The sequence below is a fragment of the Hypanus sabinus genome, chromosome 8, assembly GCF_030144855.1.
Source record: "Hypanus sabinus isolate sHypSab1 chromosome 8, sHypSab1.hap1, whole genome shotgun sequence".
Lineage (NCBI taxonomy): Eukaryota > Metazoa > Chordata > Chondrichthyes > Myliobatiformes > Dasyatidae > Hypanus > Hypanus sabinus.
In genome coordinates, this window is record NC_082713.1 from 45,203,726 (window position 1) to 45,225,296 (window position 21,571).

General features: G+C 38.8%; 1 protein-coding gene across 1 annotated transcript in view; it reads left to right on the plus strand.

Annotated features, from left to right (window-relative positions):
* Positions 1-21,571, plus strand: part of dlg3 (discs, large homolog 3 (Drosophila)) — a 502,957-nt gene that overhangs the window by 83,969 nt on the left and 397,417 nt on the right. Inside the window, exon 2 of the mRNA XM_059977050.1 lies at positions 14,716-14,880. Coding sequence (XP_059833033.1) covers positions 14,788-14,880 — 93 coding nt within the window. The 5' untranslated portion in view covers positions 14,716-14,787. The remainder of the gene's footprint in view (positions 1-14,715; positions 14,881-21,571) is intronic.

The following is a 21,571-nucleotide window of genomic DNA, read 5'->3' on the forward strand; positions in this document are numbered from 1 at the left end:
ACATGATTACAACAATGTTGAAACAATTCACCAGAGGCAAAAGCTATAAATTGATATATTGGGCCATGATCCTACATCCAGGTCTTAGAAGGTAGAGGAAAGATTGACAATGTCCAGCAGGTAGTGGCGGAGGCTGGTAGGTGATCGGTCGAACCAGGTGATGAGGGGATGATTGACAGATGCCTCTGGATGAAGCAAGAAGCAGATGGGACAAATGAACAAAGGGAGAAGGAAGCTGGGTGGATGGGTGAATGTGTGCAGGGGTGGATTATTAGGTTGCAACACACAAAAAATGCTGGAGAAACTCAGCGGACCAGGCAACCTATTGAAAAGACTAAACAGTCAACATTTCAGGCCAAGACTCTTCACGTGTCCTGATGAATTGTCTTGGCCCAAAACGTCAACTGTTTAGTACTTTCCATAGATGCTGCCTGGCCTGCTGTGTTCCTTTAGCATTTTTTGTGTGTTACTTTGGATCTCCAGCAGAGGCAGATTTTCTCAGGTTTGTGCACTATCAGGCATCTCCTTCCCTCTATCCTGCTGCAGGATCTCAACCCGAAATGTTAACTTACTACCTTTCTAAAACTTAAATATCCAGAAATATTTATTGTAGTCATGTTCATCCTTCTACGTTACGTTTTAGACCAAATATTTCCCTAGTTATTCAATCACTAGGACATTTGCTCAAGCCCGGTTCAATTGGACACGACTATCGCCCTTACCATAAGATCATAAGGTTGTAAGATGTAAGATCTGAATAGGCCATTTGCCCCATTGTTTCTGTTCCACCATTCAATCATGTCTGATTTATTTTATTTCTTAACCCCATTCTCCTGCCTTTACCCTGTAACCTTTGACACCTTGAGTAATCAAGAATCTATCAACCCCCTCTTAGCCTCTATACCTGTCTCTGGTAATGAATTCCACAGATTCACCACCCTCTGGCTAAAAAAAACTCCTCCACATCTCTGTTCTAAAGAGATGCCCTTCAGTTCTGAGGAGGGATCACCCTACTATTAGTGTCCACGTCAAGGAAACAAAGCCATTATTTCTCACACTGTACTTTTAGTGATTCATTTAATTTCCTAATCAGAGTCAGAGTTAATATCACTGGTATATGTTGTGAAATTTGTTGTTTTGTGGCAGCAGTATGTTCCAATACAAAGTAATAAAAACTATAAATTACAATAAGAAGTATATATAAAAAATAAATTTAATAAGTAGTGCAAAAGGAGAAGGAAAAAATATTGAAGTGCTTTTGGGTTCATTGTCCATTTAGAAATCTGATGGTGGAGGGGAAGAAGCTGTTCCTAAAACATTGAGTGTGTGTCTTCAATCTCCTGTGCCTCCTCCTTGACGATAGCAATGAGAAGAGGGCATGTTTTGGGTCATGGGGATCTGTAATGATGGATGCTGCCTTTTTGAGGTATTGCCTTTTGAAGGTGTCCTAGATGCTTGGGAGTCTAGTGACCATGATGGAGCTGGCTGAGTTTACAGCTCTCTGCAGCTTTATCCTATTCTGTGTAGTGGCCCCTCCATTATCGATGCTGATGCAATCTGAATGCTCTCCATTCAACATACTAATTCTACTGAAACTCCAAATGAAATATAGCCTCTGTCATGCCATCTTTGTAATTGACCAATAATGTTGGACCCTTGATAGATTTTCAGAGATGTGACACCCATGAACTTGAAACTTTTCTCCCTTGACACTTCTGATCCCTCAGTGAGGACTGGTGTGAGTTCCCTGGACTTACCTTTCCTGGAGTTCTCAATCAATTACTTGGTCTTACTGACATTGAGTGCAAGATGGCTGCTGCGCAACCACTCAACCAGCACCTCTCACTTTTCTACATCCCTATTACAATTAACACTCAACATCAATTCTGCAAATGAATAGTGAAAGTGTGGTGTCCAAATGTCATTCATGTTTATCACCTTACCTAATTTCCTCACATCTTTACACAAGTGTACACTTCCAACAGAAGCCTCATCAGAATCTAAACCAGGTTTATTATCACTAATAAGCATCATGAAATTTGTTGTTTAGTGGCAGCAGCACAGTGCAAGATAAAAAATACAATATATTACAATATAAAAAAACAAATTAATAGAGCAAACCAGAAATAGTGAGGCAGTGTTCATGGACCATTCAGAAATCTGGTGGCAGAGGAAAAGAAGCTGTTCCTAAAGATTTGAGTGTGTGCCTTCAGGCTCCCGTACCTCCTCCCTGCTGTATTAATGAGAGGACGGTATGTTCCAGAGGATGCCACCTTCATGAAGCATTGCTTTTTGAAGATGGTTATGATGGTGAGGAGGTTTGTACCCATGATGAAATTGGCTAAGTCCACTACCCTCTGCAGCCTATTTTGATCCTGTGCATTGGAACTTTTATACCAGGCAGTGATGTAACCAGTCAAAAGATTCTACACAGTGTAAAAATAATACACAGTAATTGTTGTTGGTACATCACTCAACCAGACAATGTGCACTAACTGTTTGGTCTCTGATGAGGAAGTCGCGAGTGCATTTGCAGAGGGAGGTACAGAGAGACCCAGGTTGTTAATTAGTACTGCAGGCTAATGGTGTTGAACGATGACATCTAGTCAATAAACAGCAGCTTGACATTGACATTGCTATTGTCAAGATGGTCCAAAGCCAAGTGGAGAGCCAATGAGATTGCAGCCACTGCAGAACTGTAGTGGCAATAGGCAAATTTTAGTGGGTTCAGATGCTTGCTGGGGTAAGACTTAATTTTAGCCATGACTTAAAGCACTTCATCACAATAGATGTGAGTGCTACTGGGTGATTGTCATTGAAGCAGTTCATCCGAATTACTAGGACACCGGTATGTCCCAATTGGAAAAAAACAGCTCCACCTCACTGACAGTCAACACTGACACACCTCAAGGATGTGTGCTTAGGCCACTGCTTTGCTCTCTCTATAACCCTGACTGTGTGGCTAGGCATAGTCCAAATGCCACCTACAAGTTTGCTGAAGATATAACCATTGTTGGCAGAATCTCAGAGGGTGTACAGGAGCAAGATCTACGAGCTAGTTGAGTGGTGTCGTAGCAACAATTGTTCACTCAACATTAGTAAGACCAAAGATTTGATTGTGAACTTCAGAAAGGGTAAAACGTGGGAAACAAACCAGTCCTCGAAGAATCAGAAATGGAAAGGATGAGAAATTTCAAGTTCCTGGGTGTCAATATCTCTGAAGACCTATTCTGGTCACAACATATTGATGCAGCTATAAAGAAGACAAGACAGCAGCTTTATTTTGTCATCAGGAGTTTGAGGGGATTTAGTTTGTCACCAAAGACGCTCAAAGTTCTACAGGTTACCGTGGAGAGCATTGTGACTGGCTTCATCACCACTTGATGTGGGGGTGGGGGGGCTACTGCACAGGATTGAAGTACAGGCAATCCCCAGGTTATGAATGAGTTCCGTTCCTGAGTCTGTCTTTAATTCGGATTTGTATGCAAGTTGGAACAGATGCATCCGGTATTATATAGTGTCAGTCAAACGTTTGTCTTAGTATATAGTACACATTTTACCTTTTTATGCTTATAAAACACTTAAGAAATGTATGTATTTCAATAATTAAACCACCGCATTGCTGGGTAATAATTGTAGATTTCATCGAGGCATGGCCTTTCACATGCTCCATTATTCTCACTTTATCCTTTAAAATTATTCTGATCGTTGACCAACTGTAGCCTAATGCTTTTCCAATGACCGATGGCATTTCATCTCTTTCCGATTGTTTTATTATTTCCACTTTATTTTCAATCGTGATCATTTTCCGTCAACGGAACAGAAACACTGCGGATTCAGCAGCAGTGAGTTCTCCCGGGTCCTAAAGTCCACCAGACTGAATTCCCCGGGTCCTAAAGTCCACAGATTGAGACAGGTTAAATGGGACAAGTGGGGGCAGTGCTGACTGGAAAAGGGGGAGGGGTCATGGTGAATCTTGCTAAGAAAAATTTAAGCCAAATACAAAGTTACACACTCAATACAGTGTCAATGACAATGACTTAAAATGGTGGACAGTGTCGTGATCCGACTTAAAATGGTGGACGGGGATCTTCTTCCTCAGTTCATAAATATAAGTTGTTCGTAAGTCAGATGTTTGTAACTCAGGGACTGTCTGTAAGTTGTAGAAAGTTGTAAAATTAGTCAGTTCCATCATGGGTGCTTGCCTCCATATTATCCAAGACATCTTAAAGTAGCGGTGCCTCAGGAAGGCAGTGTCCATCGTTAAAGGACCTCCACCACCCAGGACCTGCCCTCTTCTCATTGTTACCATCAGGAAGGAGGTACAGGAGTCTGAAGACACACACAGTGATTCAGGAACAGCTTCTTCCCCTCTGTCATTGACTTCTAAATGGACATTGAGCCTATGAACATGAACACTGCCTCATTACTTTTTTTAATATTTGTTTTTGCACTACTTATTTTAACATATCTATTTACTATACATATATAATTACTTTCTTTCAATTTGTTTCTATATTTTTCATGTATAGCATTGTATTGTTGCCGCAAAGCGAACAAATTTCAGGACATATGCTGGTGATATTAAACCTGATTCTGATTTTGATGATTGATGTCGTTTTGAAGCTGGTGGTTGCCTCTGAATTCAGCATTAAGAGGTTGAAGATGTCTTCGTATACGCCAGCCAGTTGATTGGCACAGTACCCTGCCAGGTACACAACAGGAGCCTGTTGCCTTGTTGAGGGTTGAAGGATGTTCCGATGTTGTGGTGTGCAGCTTTATTCTCCCTTTCATTTTGGTAATAATAAGAGGCTCTGGGCTGAGTTTCTCTCTGAGGAACACAGTTGTAGGGATTCATTGTTAATCTGTTGAGATGAATTCGTAAAACTCAGGCCAGATACCAAATATGAAACCATATTGAAAAGTATTGTGGGTTATATGTATAAGTACATGAATTGCATACTTCATCACGCTACCATGTGATAGGTGTGCACCTTGTTTGAAGTAAAACAAGAGGTTAGACATATTTCGGACTGCTATGTCTTCCTTTGAATCAGTTTAAACATAGAAAACATAGAAAACCTACAGAACAATACAGGCCTTTCAGCCCACAAAACTGTGCCAAACATGTCCTTACCTTAGAAATTACCGAGGGTTACCCAAAGCCCTCTATTTTTCTAAGCTCCATGTACCTATCCAGGAGTCTCTTAAAAGACCCTATCATATCTGCTTCCACCACTGTCGTCGGCAGCCCATTCCATGCACTCACCACTCTCTATGTAAAAAAAACTTAACCATGATGTCACCACTGTACCTACTTCCAAGCACATGTTTAGTGTAACAAAACATAACAGTGGTGATGAAGTATTTTGAAACAGATCTGAAATGGCTACTGGCCTGTTGAAACACAGCGACATTTGAATTAAAAAATAAAAGCACAGCATGGAGTGGCGAGTCAAAAACAGTGGCGTGCAGCATGTGTAGAGACAGTCGAGTTTTTTAAAAAAGCAGTAAATGTAAGTATTCAGTGAGTACTGGCCAGGCGATACTAATCATAAGAAAAGGAGCAGAAATGGCTAGTTACATCAGAAAGTTAGACATGTTTGATTACACAACAGATAACAGTATTTTATATATTGAGCAAATTGTCAAGTCAAGTCACTTCTTATTGTCATTTCGACCATAACTGCTGGTACAGTACACAATAAAAACGAGACAGTGTTTTTCAGGACCTACATGAAACAAAACAAAAACTACACTAGACTACAGACCTACCCAGGACTGCATAAAGTGCACAAAATAGTGCAGGCATTACAATAAATAATAAACAAGACAATAGGCACAGTAGAGGGCAGTAAGTTGGTGTCAGTCCAGACTCTGGGTATTGAGGAGTCTTGATGGCTTGAGGGAAGAAACTGTTACACAGTCTGGTCATGAGAGCCTGAATGCTTTGGTTCCTTTTTCCCAGATGGTAGGAGGGAGAAGAGTTTGTATGAGGGGTGCGTGAGGTCCTTCATAATGCTGTTTGCTTTGCAGATGCAGCGTGTGGTGTAAATATCTGTAATGGCGGAAAGAGAGACCCCGATCTTCTCAGCTGACCTCACTACCTGCTACAGGTAGTGACCCGAGATGGTGCAATTTCCGAACCAGGCAGTGATGCAGCTGCTCAGGACGCTCTCAATGCAACCCCTGTGGAATGTGATGAGGATGGAGGGTGGGAGGTGGACTTTTCTCAGCCTTCGCAGAAAGTAGAGACGTTGCTGGGCTTTCTTTGCTATGGAGCTGGTGTTGAGGGACCAGGTGAGATTCTCGGCCAGGTGAACACCAAGAAATTTCATGCTCTTAATGATCTCTACAGAGGAGCTGTTGATGTTCAGCAGAGAGTGGTTGCTCTGTGCCCTACTGAAGTGAACAACTATCTCTTTTGTTTTGTTCACATTCAGAGACAGGTTGTTGGCTCTGCACCAGTCCGTTAGCTGCTGCACCTCCTCTCTGTATACTGACTCATAGTTCTAGCTGATGACACCCACCATGGTCATGTCATCGGCGAACTTGATGATGTGTTTCGAGCTGTGAGTTACAGCATAGTCATGGGTAAGCAGAGTGAACAGCAGTGGACTGAGCACACAGCCCTGGGGGGCCCCTGTACTCAGTGTGATGGTGTTGGAGATGATGCTCCCAATCTCGACTGGCTGAGGTCTCCTAGTCAGAAAGTATAGTATCCAGTTGCAGAGGGAGGTGTTCAGGCCTAGCAGGCTCAACTTTCCAATCAGTTTCTGAGGAATGATTGTTGAATGCTGAACTGAAGTCTATGAACAGCATTCGAACATATGTGTCTTTTTTGTCCAGGTGGTTAGGGCCAGGTGGAGGGTGATGGCAATGGCGTCATCTGTTGAACGGTTGGGATGGTACGCAAACTGCAGGGGGTCCAGTGAGGGGGGCAGCAGGGTCTTGATATGCCTCTTGACGAGCCTCTTGAAACACTCAAAACAGTATTTTGAGGAAAATGGATTAGCCAATAAGAATCAAGTACCAATTTTGCTAAGTCATTGAGTTTAAAGGCATACAATTTGCTTTGAAGTTTAACTGCTCCAACTAAACCATATGAAATGATCTGTTTGATATTGTGAAAGTGATGCAGGAACATTTAGAAGTGAAGTCATTGTAAATTGCAGAAAGCTTTAGGTTTCATCAGCAGAACCAGAAAGGGTGGAGTCAATTTCAGTGTATGTTGGCTGAATTGAAGAGATTGTCTGTGCATTGTCAGTTCAGTCCTGGGCTTACTGATGCATTGAAAGATCATATAGTTTGCGGAGTCTTCCAAGAAAGCATGCAAAAACGGTTCCTAACCTGACATTTAAAAGAGCAGTTGAAATCACTGTTTCACTATAAACTGCAGACAGATATGCAATTGAGTTGCAGTCAGGAATGTAAGTGAATATGAACAAAATTGCAATGGCTGAACTGGAACTGGCCTGGCTGAACAAATTGTGATGGGAGCTCACGTACACCAGACCAATGCAGGTTTAAAGGCAAAATTTGGAGAAAATGCAACAAAGTTGGATACATACAAAGAGCATTTTCAAAAAAGAAAAATAAGTGGACTGCACAGAGAAGAGAAAAAGATTAAACGCCAAGTTGCAGTTTCAAAAAGAGCACTAATATGCATGCTCCTGATGAAAAATCTGATAATGATGAGAGTGACACAGGACTGGGTATTCTTGAGACTTTCAAGATGAAAACTAATAACAGACAATTCATCGTTTACGCCAGAAGTGAACAGCAAATTAATTAAAATGGAATTGGATACTGGTTCGGCATTTCAAAGATACTAAACTGAAACCTGCAGACATCTAACTAAGAACCTATACTGCAGAAAAGGTATCTCCTGTTGGAATGACATTCGTGACAGTGAAATAAACCAACCAGCAAGCCACATTGAACATGTATGTGGTAAAAACAGAAGGATTTGCATTGTGGGGGCATGATTGGCTGAGACAACGATACAGGGTACAGGGTAACTGGGCAACTATACAGGGAAACTGCACAGGGTATTGGTGAGGCCACACCTGGAGTACTGCATGTAGTTCTGGTCTCCCTACTTGAGGAAGAGGATACTGGCTTTGGAGGCAGTGCAGGGGAGGTTCACCAGGTTGATTCCAGGGATGAAGGGGTTAGATTATGAGGAGAGTTTGAGTCACCTGGGACTATACTCAGTGGAACTCAGAAGAATGAGAGGAGATCTTACAGAAACATAAAAAATTATAAAAGCAATATTTAAGAAGAGGCAGGAAAGTTATTTCCACTGGTAGGTGAGACCAGAAGTAGGAGACATAGCATAAATATTCAGGGGAGTAGATTTAGGACAGAAATAAGGAGTAACTACTTTTCTCAGAGAGGGTGAATTTGTGAAATTCTCTGCCCAATGAAGCAGTGGAGGCTACTCAGTAAATATATTTAAGACAAGGTTGTAAAGATTTTTACATGGTAGGGAAGTAAGGCTCAGTGACAATGTCTCAGTGCATAATTAAGCCCATCATTAAAATGACAATGTTCAGACAATATCTTCAATAGAACCACATATGCTGAAATAGACACCCCTTCCTTCTAATTCCATTTATGGAATCTAAAGAATTATGCAATTAACAAAGGCATCAGTTCTAAATGTTCTTGCATTACTTTCATGATGTCAACAAAGCTCATTTTGACTTGTTTGGTCAAACTCTTAAGCAAACTGTATGCCTTTAAATCAAATACACGCAAGGAAATTGGTGCTCATTTCTGATTGGCTATTTTACTTGCATTAAAATACTACTCAATTTGTTCAGTATACAAAATCCAATAATCTTTTGTATAATTAAACGCACCAATTCTAATATAGCAAGCCATTTTGCTCTTTTTGATGATTATTATCGCCTGGTATTGTTGTGGTTTCTCGTGCCCCAGAAATGACCAAGAGACGCAGAATATTCTTCAAGAAGGGTTAAACTTTAATTTGCAAATCAAAGCTGAGACAGTCATTGAGCTAGTCGCTGATTGCCCACTGATCCCCGGACACAGCATTTTTTATATCAATCTCCTGGTCCAGTTTCACACGTACCACACATATGTCCCATTGACTTAATCATGTCCTAATCTACATCTCTTAGCTGCCTCTCATTAACACACCATTGTCTTCTACAATTTTAGGATACATGAATAGCAAATAGTAGTCCTAGGATTATGTGACTTAATTATGTTCTAATCTACATCTCTTTAGCTACTTCTCATTAACACACCAATGTCCTCTACATTCTTAAGATTTCATTCTCTTACTAAATTGGGTACATGCATAGCAAATAGCAAGCTTCAAAACTGACTTCATAGTTTTGGTTACACAGCAAAATTTATACTTTTATATTCCAATAGTATTCACCGTTTGTGAACCTGTGAATTCTTCCATTTTCTGCCTTTTTTAAACTGGAGCATACTGCACCGCTTCTTTTAAAAATTCGACCGTTTCTTGTTGCTCTTAAAAAAAACTCAAACATGTCACTGCATTTCAACTGTTAAGTAGTTATCTTGGATTCATTTTAAAAATACCTTGTCACTACTGTCATGCTTTCTAAATTCAAAACTTTAAAAACTAATTGCAATGACAGTATGGGAGCCCAAGAGAATGGGGTCTAACTTGTGCTTTTACTTTAAGCGAGCACACACGTATCATGTGGTGGTGTCATGATGTTTGCAATTCACTTATTTTTACATATAACCTGTAATGAATTATTTAAATGAACAAGAATGCTTAGTCAAACAATATACTTACAATATTACTCAAATACTACTGAAATATTAAATACACAACAGTAAGTGAAATTTGCCTAAGGAGAATTACATAATCGCGTCACCTTTTATGAATTAACCAAAGTATTATTGAATTATAACATTTATTCCTGAATACCAAGGCTAAATGTTAAGCTTGCTAAGGCTTTAATGGGATGACGCAGAATTCCAGTTAAGCTTGCTGCATGAATGCAGACTCTAGATCTGATTATATTTTGTCATTGCCTACTGTGGCCCCATTTTCCTTCATTTTTATTCCATTGAAGTAGTTAACAGCGAGAAAGAATCTTTAAAGAGCTTTTTGTTTGCATGGATCTATTTTTACATGGACAACAATGAAAATGTGTATTAATGTAACATCCTTAATCTAATAAAGCATTGCAGGAAAGTTACTTAAATCTGAAACTGAGCTGCAAAAGAACATAACTGGCCAAAAATAAAGTGGTAATTTATAAGGAGCCTGATGTAAAAAAAATGAAAGGGAGGAGCAAAAGATTTAGGGTGATACTTGTTGAGTTTAGATGATAGCGTTCATGCCAAAGATGAAGCAAATAAAATCTAGGGCAAATGTGAGGCCAACATTGGGGGAGCACTGTTATGACAAAGGATTGAAAGTATGGAAGGGATTTCAAAATCAAGGAGGACAAGGACATGGTGGGATTTGAAAATGAGTGTTAAAGTGTTTTTTAAAATTAAGGATGTACTGAGTTCTAAGAGGCGGACAAGAAAATTTTATCCAAAGCTTACAGAAAGTCATCCAAAGCAGGGGTTCCCAACATGGGGTCCGTGAACTTGGATGGGAAAAAATTTACATCTTTATTTACACTAACCTCTAACTGAAATTTAGCATTTCCTTCAATTACAAATGTAAGTAACAAACCACAGTAGTATTAGCAGTACCTGTGACTTGGTCACTCATAGAAATCACTGACATTTTTATATCATATTACAGTTGTTACAAATATCTTAAAATGTTGCTTATTTTGATATCACCACCTCAAAATTATGGTAATTATTAGACCCGCCACTAGATCAAAAGTAGTCAGACTTCCTCTCTGCAAATGCTCGTGCGATGTGGCTGGCCAACTATCAGGCAGCCCTGCATGTAGTAGTTATTCAGCCACAAAATGGTGAAGTTGTGTGTTCTCACACTTGTGACCCAACGTCTACATTGCTCATTATTCCTTATCTACAATTTTTGTTGGTCAATGCGTAGAAGGGGGTGAGCCATTTTTATCATTTCTTAAAGTTTTGCAAAACTGGACAGTTCATGTAAGAATTCTTAACTCTCCATAAGGCCGCATGGCCTTTTGTAATCTAATATCACACAACTCCATACATAACAATAGCTGAATTCCAGGAAAGACACAATGTTCGAGCTATTGCTGTGATCCGTGTGTCTATCCAAGTATCTAAAAGCCATTAGAAGTGTTAAAACTTTGGATAAATTGTAAAACCTGCCTTATTTTACATAATGGCATACCAATTTTTTGGAAGTCTCAAACTTCACTTAATTGATTTCCAGATTATTTATTTCTTTGCAGATTTATCAAACAAATTACTTAAAAACCATACAAAAATATTGAGTTTCAAAAAATGTCAATTGAATCAAATATTTCAAAGTTTGAAAGTACATTTATTATCAAAGAATGTATAAATTATACAACCTTGAGATTTGTTTGCTTACAGGCAGCCACAAAGCAAAAAATCTGAAAAAAAAACCCATTTAAAAAAATAAAATAAAGACCAACACCTGATGTACAGAGAAAAAGAAAAAAAAGCACAAATCATGCAAACAATAGCAGTGATCAACAACATTGAGTCCTCAGATCTAAATCAACACAGAGTAGGCCCAAAGCCTTGGTATCAGTTCATCATACTAGCAGGTATAGAGCACAGCAGCCAAGGCAGTCTTCATAGCCTCAGAACTACGGAGGGAGGAGTGATCATCATGGGAGAGCAAACGAAATTGGCTCTCTTCTCCAATCCCAACCCCGTCTATATTTTTAAAATATTATTTTAACAATACATTTTATAATTTTTTGCAGACCCATTTTAAGTAGAAATGTTGAAGAAATGGAGGTATAATGAAAACTGTCTATTATATACGGTTTCACTTGCATTAATGGACACGATGGGACACAAAATCCAGAGTTTTTTGTGCAGAAAAATTCTTGCGAATGGCAGTATAAAGCCAGCAAAACTGAAAGTGCATCTAAAGATGTGGATTTTTTTCTGTGGGACAGTTCCAAAATGTGGATTTGTCATTTCACAAAAAATCTTCTCTTGAAGCACCCTATAAAGGTTCTTACTGGATTTCCAAACAGAAGGAGCCACACTGTATCGGAGAGACTTTATTAAAGCCACATGCGCTGGAAATGGTCGAACTGGCTTGTGGGCTGGAACAGAGGAAGAAACTGGAAGTGTTTCCCTTATCAAGTAATACGATATGGTTTAGAATAATTGATATTTTAACATTTTGAAGTAGATCACTGAGGAATTTGCAGCCTTACAATTCCCATTCAGTATGTGCAACTGGATGAAACTGCAGGCATCTCTCGATGTAGTCAGCTGCTTGTTTTTGTTTGTTATGTGCATGCTGATGCCATCAAAGAAGAATTTTTATTTTGTGAGTCCTTTTTGCAAACTATATAGGCTGTTGAGATTTTGGAAAGAGGAAGTTTTTTTGCGAAACAAAATTTTGACAAACTTCATACTCTGCACAGATGGAGCTCTTGCGATGGGTAATACATCTGATTTTGCTACTTCAGTGAAAATAGAATCTCCTCATGTCATCGTCACTGATTGTTTCCAGTGCATATTTATGTAAAAAACACGCCCTTCCAACAAACCTGTAGAAGTGTTGTAAACAGCCATAAAAGTCATTAATTTTATTAGAACCAGGTCTCTGAATAATCACAATTTTAAGACTTTCAATAAATGGGTGGAGAATATGAAGAGCTTCTCTACCACACAGAAGTTCACTGGATTCTAAGAGAACAAGTCTTGAAGTGCTTGTTTGAAATAAGGACAGAAGTTAAAACTCTTTCTGAAAGAAAAAGAGAACCCACTCTTGGAACAATTTGAAAAGAATGATTGTATCCATGAGTTGACTTACCTGGCATATATTTTTAACCAAATGAATGAAAATAAATCTTTCAGTTCAAGGTCCTGAAGTCACCATTATGGATGTTACTGAAAAATTACACACTTTCTTGGCAGAGCTGCCAGTATGGAAGAAGAGAGTAGAGGCCAATAGCTGCAAACTTTCAAATGCTGGAAGAAATGCTTTACCAAGATGCAGTTGAGATACAAAATTCTCTGTCAATTTATTTGAAGAGAAGCATCTACAAGCACCTCGAAACACTTCAGAACTTTGAGAAGTTATTTCCATCTTGATGGCATTAAGGTCAAACTCTGGATCTGCAATCTTTTTCCTTCTAAACAAAAAAAATATAATCAATTGGATGTCCAACATGACATGCGTGTTGCTTTCTCAAAGACCACAGCACAGTTTGTTAGTCTTATTCAAGCTAAGCAACAACAGCCTTCACACTGATATGTCTTTAAAAATAAAATTGAATGCAGTCGTGTTATTTAATGCATTAATAAAAGAAGCACATATATCACAAATCTAGTCTTTGAAATATTTTGATAACTATTTCACTATAATTGGTTTATTTTGTAATCCTATGTATTTATTTCATACATTTAAATACATTAAGCTCATAGCCTTCACTGGATTGCCAAAGAGGTCCAAGGCATTAAAAATAGGTTAAGAGTCTCTGATCTAAAGGAAACAATAGCAGGAGTAAGAATTTAACTAATAGCCCATATCAGGGATAAAGTTACATAGAATAGTATAGGATATGAACAGACCCTTTGGCCCAGAGTGTCTGTGACCACTGTGATGCTAATCCAAACTAATCCCATCCAATAAGGACTAAGGGTGGGACTAAGTAGACTTGAAGATGAGATAGATACATAGCTATATTTTTGGAAGTTCATGGCAAGGTCAAATATGACACTGAGGTCACAACAGTATGGTTCGACTGAAGCTCTTTTCCAGGGAGAGAGACATGGTTGGTGACAGAAGACAATTGATTCATTCTTCTCAGTACGAGATAGACAAGCTAAGAGGCAATTTAGTGATAGTGGAAGGTGAAGAAAGGTGTTGGTAGTGACATTGAGCTATTACTGTATACTTAAACAAATGTCATTGAGTATGCATATATGACTGATTCTCAGTCATGTAATGTATATACAAAGATCCTAAGTTCTTGTAGCTTCCAAGTTATTTGATGTGAGAATCTTTTTACAAGTATGATAATCAATTCCAATAGCATTCAAGCAATCTCCACATGACATTAAGACCTTCAAGTAATTCAGTTTTAAATTTCAAGCCCCTCTTATCTGGTTCTAATAGGTTCTTGTTTGTAGGCATCACTCTCTTCTCTCTAGTGTCTCTTTGCCTCTGTTCTCTATGTTACAGTGCTTGCACAGATACAATACCAAGCATGAGAAGTTAGTAAACATGAGAGACTAATTTTGCATCTGACGTAACTGGGAGTCAGTGCAGCATTGGTTTTTCCTCCAAAACTCCACATAAACAGTGCAAGTCAGAAGTGCATGTTTTCTTTTCACACAGCAAGATAAAAGAGGACTGAAAAATAAATGTCCTAGCCATGTATAGACTCCAGAAAATGGTTTAAATTTCACACTAATCTTCAGAAAATGAAGGCCACTGTATTTTCTCTTGAATATTCACTATTTTTGTTCAAAAGTATTGCTGTAAATGTATTTTAGGATCTCAGTATAGACTTATTTTTTCTTTATGTGTATTGTACTCACTGAAGCTAGTCATCAAGTTCCATTTTCTATATTCTTGTGTAGAGATGTAATCATCAAAATGAAGATAAAGTGCTGTTCAATCATCATCACTTTAACCAGAATAGCATCAAAGATATGCCACAGCTCATACAGATCAAAGAGAAAAGGATATCTGAAGTTCGAAACGTCTGCAGCTATGTATCGCAGGTGTATACATCCTATCCACAGGTCAGTGTCATTTATTCCTTTCTGTTTATAAGTGGTATTATCAAATGTCAGAGGATAATGTGAAATATGGTGATACAGTACATTAGAGAATACTTGCTTTGATACAGGTGCAGAGCAGCCTTTTAAATCGTTAATAAAATATTATATTACAGTCTTGACCTGGTTTCCAATTTGTGATTGAAATTAGACAATTTACTGATGGAATATCAGGATAGTATTTGCTACAATGTGAAATTGTGTTGTTTCTTGGAGCATATTAGTCATTTCCTTAAGTCTTTCTATGCTGTATATCACTGGCCATTCTTTGTCACTCAATATATAGAGAGAGCTTTACAAACCTTTACACAATCACACTAGAGTAACAATTGCCTTATTAAATTAATGAATTCAAAATAAAAACCTGTTTGTTACTCACCAAAATTTGTCAAGGACATTAACAGGGAAATGGAATCATAGAACATAGAAATCTACAGCACATTACAGGCCCTTCAGCCCACAATGTTGTGCCAACCATGTAACATACTCTAGAGACTGCCTAGAATTACCCTACCGCATAGCCCTCTATTTTTCTAAGCTCCCTGTACCTATCTAAGAGTAGCTTAAAAGACCCTATTGTGTCCGCCATGACCACTGTCACCAATAGTGCATTCAATGCACCCACCACTCTCTGTGTGCAAAACTTATCCCTGACATCCCCTCTGTACCTACCTCCAAGTGCCTTAAAACTGTGCCTCCCTCCTTGTGCCAGCCATTTCAGCCCTGGGAAAAAAAGCCACTGGCTATCATTACAGTCCATGCCATAGAATCTTACATTACAAGCTACAGCAACACGCCGATTATTCTGCATTTTAATCTTTGACCATATATTTTTAGCAATTTAAGTTTAGATTATTTTGGATTTACAAAATGTGATACTTGCTTTTGAATATGGAAACTTAATGCCATTCAGAAATAAAGTAAAATAGCTACCTGATTGCAGACTAATAACTGACAAGCAAATCTTTGCATGGGAGAACACTGTTGCTCAGAAAGCCTGAGATCAGGTAATATTGTCCAGATTACAATCCTGTAATGCTGACTTATTATTGGTTATTTCTAACCCATATTCACTAACCTTTGTTTTGCTTGAAGTAGACTTGCTGAAGAATATAATAACGAGGGTACATAAAAGAATTAAAATTGATAACCAAGAAGACAATAGTTAAAATTGGTAACCTTGATGGTTTCCTTCAAAAGCCATAAAGGTGCAATGGTGTTGTTTAGGGACTGCCCCTGTATACAAATTGAAAAATCCATTTCCTTATGGATTGTCTATGTTTAAAAAAGCAGCAGAATTTACATTCATAGTTAGTAAGTCACCAGCAATATTGTCTATCCTGTTGTCTTTTCCAATCATCTATTAATAGTATGTATTACTTCAACATACACAAGGCTTAAGACAAACTACATACAAGAATGTGCCTGGTTAAGGTTACGTAGGCATTTCTGTGTTGGGTATAAATATACAGTACCAAGGAAGGCCCCTGTAATCTTTGTCATTAACCCAGCCTACATATAACTTAAAAATCCCTTTTACCACTGCTATGATCTCACATGTAATGTACATTCAAAAATGACGCACAGGCGTAGAACCAGTAATTATTGTAAACACACTGACCATGAGCAAGCTCCTGCCGGCAGTATGGATCCCCAAAAAATTAATCCATATATCATTCATTCTGTAAACTTGCAACGTAAATCTATCCAGTCCGTGTATTTTGATTTTACAATATTCACCGGCATTTCCACCCGCACGTTGATTACATGCTACATAAAAGGTGTCAGGCCTGCACAGGCAGGCACCTCCCGGTCTCCACCCGGCAACAGGAATCATCTTCCACTTGTTTCCACCTTGTCACTTCCACTTAAACCCAGCTCCCATCCCCAGCCCTTGTTCACTCCTCAGCAGGTTGCTCCTAGGCTTCAGTTGCCTTGTTGTGTTACGTATCTAGTCTCCCTTGTTTTGTGACCCTTTGTGGATTGTTGTTTTGCAGTTCTAGAAACACAGAAAACCTACAGCACAATACAGGCCCTTCCGCTCACAAAGTTGTGCCAAACATGCCCTTACTGTAGAAATTACCTCAGATTACTCATATCCCTCTGTTTTTCTAAGCTCCATGTACCTATCCAGGAGTCTCTTAGAAGACCCTATCGTATCCACCACCACCACCATTGCCGACAGCCCATTCCACGCAGTCACCACTCTCTGTGTAAAAAATCTTACCCCTGACATCTTTTCTGTACCGACTTCCAAGCACCTTAAAACTGTGTGGCCCTCTTGTGATAGCCATTTCAGCCCTGGGAAAAAGCCTCTGACTATCCACACGATCATCATCTTGTACACCTCTATCAGGTCACCTCTCATCCTCTGTCACTTCAAGGAGAAAAGGCCAAGTTGACCCAACCCATTCTCATAAGGCATGCTCCCCAATCCAGGCAACATCCTCGTAAATCTCCTTTGCATCCTCGCTATGTTTTCAACATCCTTCATATAGTGAGGTGACCAGAACTAAGCACAGTACTCCAAGTGGGATCTGACCAGGGTCCTATATAGCTGCAACATTACCTCTTGGCTCCTAAACTCAATCCAATGATTGATGAAGGCCAATGCACTGTATGCCTTTTTAACCACAGAGTCAACCTGTGCAGCAGCTTTGAGTGTCCTTTGGACTTGGACCCCAAGATCCCTCTGATCCTCCACACTGCCAAGAGTCTTACCATTAATACTATATTCTGCCATCATAGTTGACCTACCAAAATGAACCACCTCACACTTATCTGGATTGAAGTCCATCTGCCACTTCTCAGCATCCTATCAATGTCCTTTTGTAACCTCTGTCAGCCCTCCACACTATCCACAACACCCCCAACCTTTGTGTCATCAGCAAATTGACTAACCCATCCCTCCACTTCCTCATCCAGGTCATTTAAAAAAGTCACAAAGAGTAGGGGTCCCAGAACAGATCCCTGAGACACACCACTGGTCACTGACCTCCATGCAGAACATGACCTATCTACAACCACTCTTTGCCTTCTGTGGGCAAGCCAGTTTTGGATCCACAATACAATGTCCCCTTGGATCCCGTGCCTCCTTACATTCTCAATAAGCCTTGCATGGGGTTCCTTATCAAATGCCTTGCTGAAATCCATATACCTTACATCTACTGCTCTACCTTCATCAATGTGTTTAGTCACATCCTCAAAAAATTCAATCAAGCTCATAAGGCAGGACCTGCCTTTGACAAAGCCATGCTGACTATTCCTAATCATATTATGCCTCTCCAAATATACATAAATCCTGCCTCTCAGGATCCTTTCCAACATCTTAACAACCACTGAAGTAAGACTCACTGGTCTATAATTTCCTGGGCTACCTCTACTCCCTTTCTTGAATAATGGAACAATATCCACAACCCTCCAATCTCCCAGAACCTCTCCTGTCCTCATTGATGATCAAAGATCATTGCCAGAGGCTCAGTAATCCCCTCCCTCACCTCCCACAGTAGCCTTGTGTACAGCTCATCCGGTCCTGGTGACTTATCCAACTTAATCCTTTCCAAAAGCTCCAGCACATCTGCTTCCTTAATATCTACATGCTCAATCTATTCAGTCCGCTGCAAGTCATTCCTACAATCACCAAGGTTCTTTCTCGTAGTGAAAACTGAAGCAAAGTATTCCTTAAGAACCTCTGCTATCTCCTCCGGTTTTATATACCCTTTTCCACTGTCACAATTGATAGGTTGTATTCTCTCACGTCTTATCCTCTTGCTCTTCACATACTTGTAGAATGCCTTGGGATTTTCCTTATTCCTGTCCACCATAGCCTTCCCATGGGGCCTTCTGGCTCTCCTAATTTCATTCTTGTTCCTTCTGCTAGCCATATAATCCTCTAGATCTCTATTATTACCTATTTTTGAACCTTTCTTAAGCTCTTCTTTTCTTCTTGACTAAACTTACAACAGCTTTGTACACCATGGTTCCTGTACCCTACCATCCTTTTCCCGTTTCATTGGAATGTACCTATGCAGAACTCCACACAAATATCTCCTGAACATTTGCCACATTTCTTCTGTAGGTTTCCCTCAGAACATGTTTCCAAATTATGTTTCCAAGTTCCTGCCTGATAGCTTAATATTTTCCCTTACTCCAATTAAACGCTTTCCTAACTTGTCTGTCCCTATCCTCACCAAAGATATGGTAAATGAGATAGAAATGTGATCACTATCTCCCACTGAGAGATCTGACACTTGACCAGGTTCATTTCCCAATACCAGATCAGGTACGTCCTCTCCTTTTGTAGACTTATCCACATATTGTGTCAAGAAACCACCTTGAACACACCTAACAAACTCTACCCCATCTAAACCCCTTGCTCTAAGGAGATGCCAATCAATATTTGGGATATTAACATCTCCCACCACAACAATACTGTTATTATTGCACCCTTCCCGAATCTGTTTCCCTATCTGCTCCTTGATGTCTCTGTTACTATTGGGTGGCCTATAAAAAATACCCAGTAGAGTGTAAAACTACTTTATTAGTAAAACAGTTTGTACTGCTAAATCATCATTGTTGCTCTGCTTTTGGGTCAAGCCTTCTCTACACTTCTTGACTGAAAGATTTGCTTTTAACCTTTTCATATTGTGATAATGTATGTATGTTCTGTTGTTTTCTTCATCATGAACTGACATTGCTTAGACCTAAGCAATGGCACATGGCACAATAACCTGCTGGCTTTTCCAGTGAAATCAGCATAAATTGACAATGTGTCCATTCATGGATAGATTGTTGCACTAACTCTTTGAGAAATACATGATGTAACCCTTACAAAATATTTCTGAACTTTATGGGCATATCTAGAAGTGCTTACAATTAACAAAGCAAAGTAGATAATTCTCCTCATACAACCCTCCTGTAATATTACTGCATGTTTTATCACATGAAAGTAATTTCAGATCCCCATGTGTTTTTTTAATATTTCATTTTCTTGAGGACTGTAATCATTCTTGTTATCATACTGCAAATCTTTTCCATCATATAGTGTTTTTAACATTGTGTGATCTAAATGACACACGGTTGCCAGAATTAGTATCACTAGTTCCCAGATAATATCATCAGAGGTTGATCTGAAGCAATCTGCTTTTCAATATTAACAGATAGTATGATTCTTGTTTTGATTAGTTACCCTATCTAATTATTTCCCTTTCTAAGCCTCCTTTGAAGACAAATTTCATGACATCTATTATTTTCCTTTTGTACTGCATCTAAGATTCCTTGCACAATGTATAATTGGTATGTTTCCATTGAAAATTCTATTGATTACACATTCTGTCATTGCTAAATATTATAATAAAAGAACTGGTGCTTGCCTATTGTTGTTCAGGATCTCTTGTTTCTGGTCTACATAAATGGCATGAATTACATCCTCAAAATATGATAGATTTGCTGCATTTTGACTATTCTAGATTTGGTGGAACTAACTGTTATAAATTAAGCTTAAAAGAGTTATCCATTTTTATTGGCAATGGAAAGTAAGTTCAATATCGATAAAGAACTGCAGAAAGTAGCAGTACTACAAGGCTGTGATTCAATTACTTGTAGTAGAAGTTGGAAAATACATAGATTATCAATTGATATGTCATTCTTGTGCTCAAATAGCAAGAGGCAGCAATTAACAAAACAATATGAATGTTAAATAATATTGTCTAATCATTTGAATTAAAATCAAAAGCGTTGATGGTGAACAGTATTATACTGTGACCTTGTAAGATTACTGGTCACTTACTTCTAGAGAATGAAACCTTGCAATCCTGAGAAGTATTTCAGAAAAGAGCAAAGAGGTAATCCTCTTGTCATAGACAATGACAGAAATAAACCAGGACTAAGCTACAAGGGTGTTTATGTTGATACCTGATAACTTTTCCAGGCTGTCTGGGAATCTTATCAAAGAAAGTTATGAAAAAACTTTGCATTTATATTGTCTTAAAAGCTCCTTGCATGTCTGAAAGCATTTTAAAGCATTTCACACCTCAACAACAGTGTGAAAAGGATCAGACGGTTTGTTTCGGGGTAAATATATCTAATTTGAGGAGCAAAACCTCTGCTCTTTGGGATCTTTCTTTCCACCTTGGTTTAATTTATCAGCTGAAAGACATAGACCACAGAATTCCTGCATTACGATGGAAGCCATTTGGTCAACTAGTCTATACTGAGTGTTTCTAGAATAAGCTCATAAGTCCCATTCTCCCATCTCTATCCATAATGTTGTAATGCGTACTTCCTCAAGTGCCATTACAGTTTTCCCTACTGAAGGCACTGATTGATTCAGATTCCACTACTCTTTTATGCACTGTGTTTTGGATTATAATACCGTTTGGGTGGGAAAAAAATTCGTCACATTGCCCTTGTATCTTTTTCAAATATTAACAACCTATGCCCTAGTCTTGGATCATCAACTAATGAGAACAGTTTCCCTCTATTTACTCTATCTAAGTCTGTTCTATTGTCTATGCTCTTATTAAATCTCCTTGGATCTTTGTTCCAAGGAAAACAACTCCATTTTCTCCCTTCTAACCTTCATCTGAAATCTCTCATTCCTGGAAAGACTCTAGTAAATATATGTTTCTCTTCAAGTACAGCAACTAGAAATCTT